The sequence below is a fragment of the Mugil cephalus genome, chromosome 15, assembly GCF_022458985.1.
Source record: "Mugil cephalus isolate CIBA_MC_2020 chromosome 15, CIBA_Mcephalus_1.1, whole genome shotgun sequence".
Taxonomy (NCBI): Eukaryota; Metazoa; Chordata; class Actinopteri; order Mugiliformes; family Mugilidae; genus Mugil; species Mugil cephalus.
In genome coordinates this window covers 3,590,927-3,603,086 of record NC_061784.1, presented here as the reverse complement: position 1 = coordinate 3,603,086, position 12,160 = coordinate 3,590,927, and the positions used below count along the sequence as shown (strand labels likewise).

The 12,160-nt window shown below is 39.0% G+C and overlaps 1 protein-coding gene across 4 annotated transcripts in view; it reads right to left on the bottom strand.

Annotated features, from left to right (window-relative positions):
- The window catches only part of npas2 (neuronal PAS domain protein 2), a 41,532-nt gene that overhangs the window by 14,935 nt on the left and 14,437 nt on the right, over nt 1-12,160 (bottom strand). For 2 of the 4 annotated variants that reach the window (XM_047606925.1, XM_047606928.1), the window contains exons 1-3: nt 10,506-11,320; nt 2,289-2,486; nt 649-705 (exon numbers count right to left, since the gene is read on the bottom strand). In XM_047606925.1, the coding sequence (XP_047462881.1) occupies nt 649-705; nt 2,289-2,344 (113 nt within the window). In that variant the 5' untranslated portion in view covers nt 2,345-2,486; nt 10,506-11,320. Of the gene's footprint in view, nt 1-648; nt 706-2,288; nt 2,487-10,505; nt 11,322-12,160 lie in introns of those variants that run through there. The other 2 variants (XM_047606927.1, XM_047606926.1) reach the window with 2 other exon arrangements.

Genomic DNA, 12,160 nt, shown 5'->3' with positions numbered 1-12,160 from the left:
GCAAATTACCTACCATAATTCTCGTAACACAGAGGTCCTCTGATAAAACTAATGCAGTGTGAATTGACATCTCTGTGATTTAGGGGCGAGTTTTTACATTTTCACAACTTTTGTTTGATTTGCAGCTTTTTTCTGCCTCCTGTTACTTAAGAATTATGAAGAATGTGCTATAATTCAAAGTTTGGACAGATGGATAGAGCGCAAAGTCAAGATGTCACTGAACTATTCACCTGTTTAGACAGATGAAAACATTAAATCAACCAATAATGTGTTCATCAGAAAAGTTTGGTCTGATTTAAATTCTGACAGGTCCTCGGTTATTTCTTCCCCGGAATAAATCAAAAATGTGTTTTTATCATCCATCATGATTTGCAAAGAAATTAAAACTGTAGTGGAGTGAGGCTGAAAGTAGCAGAGCCATAACAACAGAACGTAATTTGAGTAAAACACTGAGTTTGTTTATTCTGTGTGAATGCGCCACATGTAACACAGATGTAGGGGGTAATATCTGAATCACAAGATGTCCTCAGGTAAAACTAATCCTGTGCAAATAGGGCTTTTGACACTGAAGTTGAAGTTGCTTTTAAAATGAATAACTTCCACCGCAAATGCATGATTTCCACCATGATGAGTAAAAGGACTGCTTACCTTTTTGCCCGATCTTTTTCATCTTCGTCCATCAAATCATCCACACAGCTGCTGGTGCTTGAAAGAGAATAACACAAGTAGGGCATGTTTAAATTTTGAGGTGAAAGTAGGTATTAAATTGAATTTGGTCATTTAGTCTTTTTCTTCTATGACATGTCAAAAAAACAAAAAAAAAGGCTAGTATGAATCTTGGGTGTAGGATATGTAAAAAAAAAGGTCATTCAGTAGTTAGCACCAATCAGACAAAGAGATCATGAGAGTCTATCCACTACTAATGCCCTGCTTCTGTTAGCGTAGCCTGGTAACCCAGTTGAAGCTCCTGGTTTTCTCCAATACCTAACAGGTCACTGTGGCATGTAAACAACCTACTCCATATTTGTATTTTTAGTTTACTGGCAGCGCACACACACAGGATCACATGGTTTGCTGTTGTTAATGGCGGCAATTTCAACACATTATTCATCAGTGAGCGGAGCAATGGCAGTTGACCTCTAGACATGCACTGTCTGAGAGCACAAGTGTGAGCATTTTTGTTTTTTACACAGTACTATAATAGGTTTACCTGGGGCAACAGAGGTGAACTGTCATAAAGTATTGTGTTGTATGTAAACAGCCCCACCCAATTAAGACTTTAACCTGTCCAGTGGCGAGTGCAGGGTTCAGGCTTAGTTAGTTTCAAATGTAACGTATTCGAAAATCTCTCTGTGACTGTAACAGACATCTGCACTGTAAAAAATACTCTACAAAAACCCTTGTGAGCTGATTGTTAATTGTGCATAAAATAAGGCAGACACATAGTTGTTCCCATGGAAAACTTCTGAAACTACCTTTTACATTTAGAGTTTGTAGTTTGAACACATCTACACTACTGCAATGACTAGTTCATTACTATGATCGTATAATAACACTGCAATTTGTTATCAATCCAAGCAGTCCAAGTGCGCTATCAGGAAGAACACAACAAGGACGGAATGCAACGCGTATTCAATATAGTGCATCACAGAAAACAAAATTAAATACAAAGTCTATATAAAGCATACAGTTTAGCAACGAGTAAAGTCAATGGAAAGTTACTGGATGCCAAAGTCAAAACTGAGTCAGCTGAGTCACATTTACCCACACATTTGCCTCCTGTCAGCTTATTTAATGGTCCGTGGAAAATGTGCATTCATCTCCAAAGTTCTCTTTAACATGATCTTTACTCTGATTTCAACATCCACAAACATCTTGTATTCTACCATGTTGTATTTCACTGAAATAATACAACTCTATATCTATGTAGCACAAGACGAACGGTATGTATGAATATTCTTTGTTTAGAGAGATGGTGCTCAAGTTATGAATGAAAAACCATTAAAATATTTCCCCGGGGCTAGAGGAAGACAGGAAAAGAATACACTGCAGCAAGGATTATTAAATGTGCATACAGCATATGGTATCAGCGAGGAGAAACAGGTGGCACTAGTCAAGATTCTGTAAGTCTAATTAAAGAGAAGAGAAATGTGTCCTTTTTAAAATGCAGGCCTGCTATAGCCAGTGTGTTTAATCTTCATGAATAAAATCATAAAATATTGCAGGACAATTTGCACAACAAACTGAATGAAGACCCCAGAATGACGTTGACTTGATTGGATACTCACTCCCATTCCCTGTGTGTGGATGGACAGGGGCCACCGAAGTCCGAAAGATTGTCCATACTCACTCCCTCTCCCAGCCAGGCCCTTTCTGAAGTCGTGTAAGTCCCATCCGCGCTGACCTTGTCTGAACACTATTTTAGAAAACCTATCGTGGTCCAGTAGCCCACCACCTCCTCGATTTCAAAAAAGATGCTCCAAATCCTGTGAAAAAAAAAAACAAACAAACAAACTGATTAGTGCAACTTCAAAGTGAGGCAATTTGTTGAGGATAAAAGCAGCATTGCCTCAAATTCAATCTTAAACATTTTACTGTAAGTCATTATTCATGACTGAGGTAAGAACATGTTGATGAAGCCTATGACCCACTGAGGAAATTATGTAGAATATACATAATCATGTCATAGACATCAACAGGGCATCTATGATCACAACCCTGCGAAAACTCTCGAGCTATACACAGTTAGTGACGTGTGTCCCATCACGGAAGAAGCTAACATAAATCTGACAATCAGCGCGTTTACATGCACGTGAAAAACAAACTAATTATTGCCCCTGCCTTAGTTGTCTTTATCCTATTTAGACACCCAGATGATGCGACTGGAATTCGTTTTTCTCCACCATGTATACGCTTAATCGAATTAAGTTGAGTTTTGAGCATAGCTCAATTCAGCTGTGCATGTAAACACACTAAGTGTCTCAAAGGTGAAACCGGTAAGAGAGGTTCAAAAACACACCTGCAATTACAGCTTATGTGCACAGATGCTGCCAAAGAGAAACAAAGATCATCAATATTACCACCGTAGTTACCAAAACACAATATCCAAGAGGAATACCCAAGAGCCTCCATTTATCTGTAAAATAAACCTGCAGCCAACACTGAGCAGTGGAACACTGAACTGTCTCTGTGAAAGAGAGCCTTTCCTTCAAGAGCAATCCATGTGTGCTCACAATCACCAAGTGTACTATATATTTCTACAGCAAAAACAACATTATTATTCCCATTGTTCCTACATATTAACATAATATACAGGCTAATTGAGAGGGTTAAAAGACTTTTTCTTGAGAATGGTGCAAGTCTCTGCTCTGTTTTCTATCCAGCATGTCCAACCCCCTGCCATAAAATGTTGGGATGGCCCACTTCCTGTTTTAACGTTGTGGACCTTCAACCTGGTGTTGACTTGGAGTAGAGCACACATTTAGATGACAGCAATATCACAAAGGAAGAGGATTTGACTGAATAAATGATTCTAAAAGCGCAGCTTTTTATTTAGCATGTAATCAGTAACAGTCTGTGCACAAGAAAACAAATTAAATAACTACAAAGTCTTGCTAGGTTAGCCTGCTACGATCATGTGTAATACAATTCAATCCAATTTTATTTATATAGCGTCAATAACAATACGAATTGTCTCAAGAGGCTTTACACAATCCGATTTAAAACCCGGTCTGAAACAATTGATCAATTACAAAACAATTGGGTGTGTGTGTGTGTCTACAATTGATCTACAATTTGAACATAACTTAGCCCCAGACCTCACAGTGCTCCATGACACACAGTGTCATGGAGCACTGCACAACAACATCAGCCTCGCAAACTGCACACAGCCAGAACAACAACTCCATTTTGACGACTTAATGGAATAAAATAATAGAATTTGAGGCGCTACAATATTGTGAGCAACACAGAATGTACTGCCTACAACACACAGGTTGCAAGTGTGGCAACGGGGATATAGAAGCATCAATAATGCAACGTAAAGTGAATTCACTATCTTCACCTGCATACAGTCCTTCATCGCTAAAGAAGTATTTTTGTACGGAGGGAGCTCTCCTGACCTAGAAAACTGCTTGAAGCAGACACCTCTTTTGATAAGCAAGCACAAAAAAAGAAAGCAGAACAGCCACCTTCTTCACATCCTTTGTATATGGCAAGCATAAACAACATGGAGCAGACACCTCTATTACAGACCAACTAAGAATTCAGAGTGGAGCCTTTGCCGATTGTAATTAATCACCATGCACCCTGTATTTAATTACCAATTATCAATAACATGCCTACATACATGCACCTCTGACAAACATAACAAAACCACTGGGTTTTATTTATTTTCCCCTTGTGGCGAACACAGTACAAAGCTGAATTCAACTTGATGCTGACATTAACAAATAAAAGAGTTTTTATTCCAAGCCACCATTACTTTCCAGTAGGAAACAACACACATGATTTCATTTGACTTAGTAAAAATAGCCTATGGTTTTGTGGTCTGAAAATAATTTACACAGACACACAATTATATTTAAGTCATAACTCTAGTTAGCGGGTCATCTTAATTCAGGTAGTCATCAGTGTTTTCCTTATTCAGCGTGCACAGAGCGGCCTCTGGCAAAACCATCCGTTCTTGCTTTTTCCATCATTTTTGAAATCAATGAGCCCCAATGTCGGCGGAAGAATCCTCTCATGGAAATACAAGAGTGATCTGAGGCAGCCCAAATAATTAATTCCTCAAAAGTTCATTAGACTCTGACAAAAAAAAAAGTCTGCATCTTAAAATTGCCATAAAATGAGTGCGCGCTGATAGTGCCTTAAACCCGTTTCGAAGAAAAATCCAATAAACTCTAATAATAGATTATAGGGACCAAGGGATTTCATTATAGGAATCACTTTATATACTAAGTTTTGAAACTCATTCTCTGCTCCCACAGCATATACAAATATACAACTGAATGTTGCTGGTCTTTAAGCACCACTTCAGTCTAAATTACTTCAGCCTCAGACCACTTTTGCACCAACACTGTGTGAAATTTAATTATGTGCATTTCTTTGTGCTGCAACACATGAAACGAGAGAAGAAACCTGTCAGTGACAGCTGGCTGATTTTAGAAGCCCACTGGTTGGTTTACAGGATTAGGATTTTTTAAAATCATATTACAAGGAGCTGGACGTCTTTCTTAAAAACATTCTTACCACTATAGTTACTATAATGTCAGTGTATCATTCTTACTCCATACACATTTGATCCTAAAGAATAGGAGTATAAAGAATAAAGCATGCATTTCTTCACTTGACAATGGAATAAACATATTAATTATTACAGTTTCCCTCAGACTACTTTCATTGCTCTCAAAACATTTCCATTATTAATGTCATTCAGATATTCACGCTATAATTTCTAATGGTATGATGTGATTTAGAACCCTCATGTGAAGATTTTGAAAAATAGCTTTCACTAATTATATCAGTTGGTACTGCAGCCAAGCTAAAAGCATTTCACTTACGCCCTCAATTTATGCCAATTTATGGAAAAATCTAAATGCTACATTCTGCTTCAAGGTCTGGCCCTGCTTTTTATTATTTTGTTATGTTTAAATGTTCTTGTTCTTTCCATTCGGCGGTGGCAGAGCTGCTTTCTTATTCAGGGTCCTTGTTTGTGTTTTATTGGAAATACTCATGTAATTGCTCCAGCTTCCAGTCCAAAAGAGTCCAAGAGGCTGCTACAGCCTACTAGACCAGTGGCAAACACCAAGAAGAGAGAACACTTTTCTCCACTTCTTAGCTTCCAGCAATAGGAGCCTGAGTTTTAGTTTTAATACTACCTGCTGTTACATTCAGCTCCCACTGGAACTTATTCACCCCATAACCTTTTAGTTATTTTCACTTTTTTAATAATTTGGCTTTTACTGTATGTGGACTAGAAATACAGATTTAAACTTGCGTTATTTCAACAGAAAAATGCGAGCAAATTAAATCAAACAATCAAAGTAAGGCGTTGTTCCTGAAAGGCTTTTACTGTTAAGCAACAGGTGACATTGTCCACAACAGGATAACACATTGCTCAGCCGTGTATACAATGAATTATGTTCACATCAAGCGGTAAACTCCAGGGCTACAAAATTAAGACAACAAGGAAGTGCCAAAAACTGCATTTATCTTCGTACAGCCACACGACGCCTGGTCCAACAGTGAGTCAGTCCTCATAGCACATCCATGTTAAAGTGCACAACTTTAAACAAAAATCGGTTTCTATTTCTCTCGCCAATTTCCCCATTTACTGTAAACTGCACAGGTGAATGGTTTTATGCCTCACCCATTACATTTACAGTTCATCAAGGCTTAAATGTATTCATCATTCAGACTACTTTGGTTGACAGGTTGGTGTTGTCATCCGCCACTTAAATGTTCTTTTTAATACGCTGGGAGTTAGGGAGGATCAGGCACTACCAAGATGGCGACAACCGGTGAAACCACTATGAGCATCAACACTAATTTTTGGGAAACCTCAGACAGAAGGGTTGAATGAGTCATATAAAGCTAATCTCCTGCTACAATGTAACCAAAACAATTCATTTGTGGATGCGTACACCTGTATGCCTCCTGTTTTTCTACTTCAAGTCAGGAATCTTAAACTGATTTGTCAAAACAGCACTTTGGGGAAATAGCACTGACAGCAAACAAACTGACTGTATGTTTTCTGTATATAAACGTGAATTTGTCACTTCTCAGGGTTACATTTCCCATCCCAGGCTCACATCCCATCTGCGATTCACTGTCACCTTTAGCCTCAGCTAAATCCAATGACTGACCCATTCAATATAAACAGATTTCCATTAAAGTCTTAATTAATATAAACAAACCAGTATGTCCTCCTTTTCCACCCCATGGCCACATGAACATAAACAGACCTATGAGAAAAGAAAGCAGCAGGAAGAAACCAAAGCAGGGAGGAACCAGAGCAAGAGCCAGGCAAATGCTGAGCGACCCAAGACAGAAGTTCTGAACTCCTACAGAAAATTCAAGCGATTATCTAATGGGGCCATTACAATTTTAATGTTTCCCAAATGTATGAGAAGCCTTCAACAGGAAAAAACATTTGCTGCTGCTGAGGGAAATACTAACACTTAATCAGAAACATAATTTCTGCATTTACTGCAGTGCTGTCTGCACCCACTGACAAACTACTGTTAGGACCAATAACGATTTCAGAGTGTGAACCTGATGCCAAGAAAATATGTCCCTGAAATGTTGACGCAGTGACAAAATCTGAAACTTTCCACAGCGGGCAATGTTGACTAAACAAAGACAAGCTATGTCTATGAGCGACATAAATGCATTAATACTTTCAAGTTAATCTACTGTGTTAATGACTTCTGCAATTTTATTATAATCAAGAATCATTTTAACCGTTTCTCCTCTCTGCAAAGCTGCGTAAAATGAAACCTCATTCTCTTAATGTATTGAGGTTAAACCACACCTTGCAAGGTTAACAGCTAAAAAACATTAGAGTCTAGTTACACTGATGCCTTAGGGTATTTAAAGCCTTTAACTAGAAACCCGAACTCAGGACGCACGTTAGGTACACTGAAGTTCAAGTTCATGACCAACGCTGTAAGTAAACATGCTGTTAAGGAGAATGGGGCTGTAAAACTAACACAAAATCACTTTCTTATTGCTCGTAAAATTACAAGACACAAACTCTGTGTATGACTTGCTGGATACCTTGAATGGGTATAGGTTTTAGTTTATACTTTATAAGAGAAGACGCTGCCATACTCAATGTCACACCCTACTTTAAAGGATGGGATGAAATATAATATGTGTTTCCATCTGGTGTTTCATTCCTGAACACTCAGCAAATTCAAATAGTTGCTACCCATCTAATCAGAACATCAGTGCATAGTCAACACAAATAACAAAAGCATGCTTGTGTCATACAGCTTGGCCACTGTTAAATATAGTATACTTTATAATAACCTCTGCAATAAATGCCACCTGAAAAGCCAGTGTTTCCTCCTTACTCTCGCTTTGTTAACGTTTAACTGGATATTAGTGCCGGCCTTTATAAAATAGTATGCTTACTGTACAGGTTCCATTAAACAAACTACTCTGTCTGTCTTCATTAAAAAGAGAATATAAGCTACCAGAATGCTGTCATGTGACCTGTGACTCATAGTCAATGATGGATCATACGTCTCATGCAAACAGGTTGTTTCTGTAACTGTAATAACGGCCGGTAGAGGTGCATAGGTACAGATATGAGATGCTGATAGTAGCTGTCAAAGATAAAATACCTGTTTGACATCAGAGATTGGGGCGTTGCAAGTCAGCCAGAGTCAACCCAAAAGGATTGAAGATTCATAGATGTTCTGCCACATATGATTTAAGATAAGCATTTTTCTCCATACAGTATATGGCATCCAGATAGTGTAGGTGTACATCTGATGCACAAAGTACCAAGCTCAAGGCCTTCAGAAATCAGGGCACGTATGTGCAAGAGTAAAACCAAGACTTTTCACATTATATTTCTTGGAACTTGGAGCTTGGAACATTATAACAAAGACAGTGTTTACAAAGTAATTTGGAGCAGTGCAGTTCATCTTTAATCTGTAAACCCAAACACCATAAAACCTCGATTTATACCAAACCGGTCCAGAACTATGTAATTTCCTTGCCTCTAATTTATTCCAGCACTCACAAATTACAATCGAGACTCAACAGACCCATTTTATAAATATTTTAAAATGTTAAAGTTACTTATTGCTCATACTAGAGTAGAGAACTGGATACCACAACAACCACAACATTTTTACTGAGGCTGCTATCCCCTTAATATGTCTGGCCATATTATTAGAAGACCTTTACAGGCAGGGTTGCATATCGAGGAGAAGGACTGTGAGGAAGCATTTTGATTTCCCTGGCTATTCATTTCCTGGGTCCTATCTTCTCAATTTACATATAGACGCTCTTTCTTTCTTTTTGTGTAGATAACGTGTCATAATATATAATTCACCAACTGTTGCTTTTCTCATGTCGAAAGAAGTACGGGTGAGTCATCCCACTAGAGACCTTTATTAGAAAATGACGCTTAAAAAATGATGTGTTCAAAACGACATTCTTAAGAGGGAGGGCTGTTAATAAGTTATTCAGCAACACAATACTGAGAAGTAATGACACAAAAGTACTAGCTAAATCAGGTGCTGCACCAAATATAAACAGTAAGGCAGACAGTGAAACAAGTGTTAATCATCACCATAATACTGTTGCAATACCAGTTAACATTGAAGAAACTGAAGGAGCTAACACACTGTTAGGAAAAGAAAAGATGGTCTGAAAGCCAACAACGCTAAACGACCAGTTTTGCTGCTCTTGTAGTGAACGACGGCTTTAAGATACCTGCTAATCCTAATGCAGGGTCTGGTGTGCTGTCTGCTTGCCTGAAAGTTGACATTGCCTGAACACCTCCACCTGCATCTGGTTTTGAGCCGACAGCTCAAGCTGTTAGGTAAACACAAACTGGGCCTGGACAAGCTTAGTTTCAGTCAATCTGGTAATGTTTGCTTTAATGTGTCTCGTTGCTTTAGACTAAATCATGTCCATCGTTTCCTATTTATTTATTCATTTATTTGAGTATAAATAGGTTATGCATGTATAATTACATTGTACATTTTGTTTGTGATTTCTGGTTTGAAAAAGTCTCCGCTGTGAGTGATAAGGAAAGGGGAAACACTTCCACTGGTTACACACCTACGAATGAAAAGCAGCGAAGAGGCCAGTGAGTACATTCAATGACCCCATAACTTCTCAGTATGTACAGGGTAAATAAGTAGTTGTGTCACACTTCATGCCAACTCTAAATGAGAAGCCCCTGAGTCTCTTGCCAACAAGAAAACTGTGGGCTAGTGAGAGAAATGTGAACTCCAGTGGACTCAAAGCTGCCAGGTTGGGTAACATCAGCCTGACCTAAGCCCGCTGAGAAATTATTTAAGCACTTTTTTTTCCTGTGACATTTAAACATTTTTTTCTATGCAGCGTCTTAGAGGAACGAGTGACGAAAATCCTTTCAGTGTTTTACCATGAATGTCATGAGCAGCGGTAGAACGGGAGGAAAAATAGGTTATTTCAACCTTGTAACCAGGGCACTTGATGACTCTGAGCTGAAAACATGTAAGCAGCATTCAAGAGCGCCGAGTATATGTAACGTTGGCTGATACAGGTATATATATATATAAATATGTATAAAAAACTCTGCACGGTCTGGTCTCGTGTAACAGAGAAGAAGAAAGAGAAACAAATACGTTTTTAGTTATAATCATGCGGTCCGCCGCCTCTGCTTTTAATTTGCGGCGAACTTTGATGATAAAAAACGGCGTTAACAGCGGCTCGCATTTTGCGCTCGCCCGTCAAGAGTGACGCGAAACTGAAAGCTCAACTTAAATCTCACGTACCTTTTAAACGGGTCTCCGACAGAAGCAAAGGTCCACACTTAACTTTAGAAGTCATTTTTTAAACGGCATAGCAGCCAAACAGCAGCGTCTGACTGGGCAGGAAAGAGCACCGAAAGCGTTAAATTGCATAACAACGCCTTAAGTTAATAACGTGGTGTTATTAATTCGCCGGTCGCCGTCTGCTGCTTTGACGGTCCTAATTTATCAGCGACAAAAACAACCACATTTGTCGCTCGTGGGTTTTTTCTCTCTCTTCTTTTTTTTCTTCTAGCTATTTTCCAGGCTCTGTACTCCACATCCTCCGCTGGCAGTGGCTTGTAAACAGGACCGAGTGGCTGAGAGCAGAGAAAGTAGGTCAGCTGGTAGCTCAATACTCGGCTAACCACGGCAGCAGCATAAGCAGCACAACCGAAAGAAACCCTGCAGTGACCGGGAGGAGGGGGCCGATTGTAATCTTTAACACGTGCTTAAAGCATAATAACGCCAAGTTAAATGTCACACAGTCGCCGAAAAGCGAGAAATATATATTTGTGTAACGTGGGATTGCAACGCACTTTTAGTCTGGGCGTCAAATAGTGAATGGTACAATCTGAGGTGTAGTATCGCCTGGCTAGCCTCTATATCTATACGGCTGTGAGGTTCACACACACCAGTTATGTTGTCGTGAATGAAACGACCTGACATGATGGAAAATGACCAAAGCTCCTTCTCACAGGTGTATTAAAGCAAATGTCATATAAAGGAGGGTTAAATTCAGCCGCCTCCCTGCCAGCAAGACGGGGCAGATTAGCCTGTCTGACCCTGTTTTATAAGTTGATAAACCATTTATTTCAATCTGTGTAAAAAAAAAAAAAAAAGGAACACCATAGGCCATACAAAGAGATGACATGTATACCCATAAGCAAAACAACAATCTGGAGGCCTTTGTTTTTCTACTAAGTACTTCCCAATGCACTTCCTATCTTTTTTTTTTTTTTTTTTTTACAACTTCCTGGTTGGCCTTCTAACTCACATGAAGTCCAAAATGTGGGTCAGCAGCCTGCATGACTAATTTCAAAGGCTCATGGTGGACAGGCTCCAAATATTTTTGCTTCTGTTAAATGATCGCTCAAATGGCTACAGACGCGGGCGTGCTGGGAGATTTCACTGAAAGTTAGCATTTACAGGAATCTGTTTACTTTTCTGAGATAAGACAGAGGAAACTTTAGACTCTAAAACAACACTGTCGGTGTTTGATTGACACATATCAGTGCATCAGTCAGTCGTCGCGTAATCTAATTGTGCAGCCCACACAGAGTCTTTTAGTGCGTCAACAACTGTAAGCAAATCCTGAATTTGATCAACACAGCTTATGTTTTCAGTGGCTGAGGCGATGATCCCACTGTCAGTGATTAGAGCCCTCATTTAGCTGAGATAAAGGGTTTTCAAACAGTAAATGCTAGAAAATCATTTTTATTCTGATGATCAACTTGAAGTGGATGCTGCTTTTAAGATCAAAAAACAAAAACATACCAAAACAAATTGCAATTGAAGGTTACTTGCTGAATGTGTCTTTTCAATGTCACCGTTTAACTATGTTCAAAGTCTATTGTCTGTAAATTCTATTGTGGGCCCTTTTCAAAGTAAAAGTGTATTCTTACACTATGGGGTGGCTG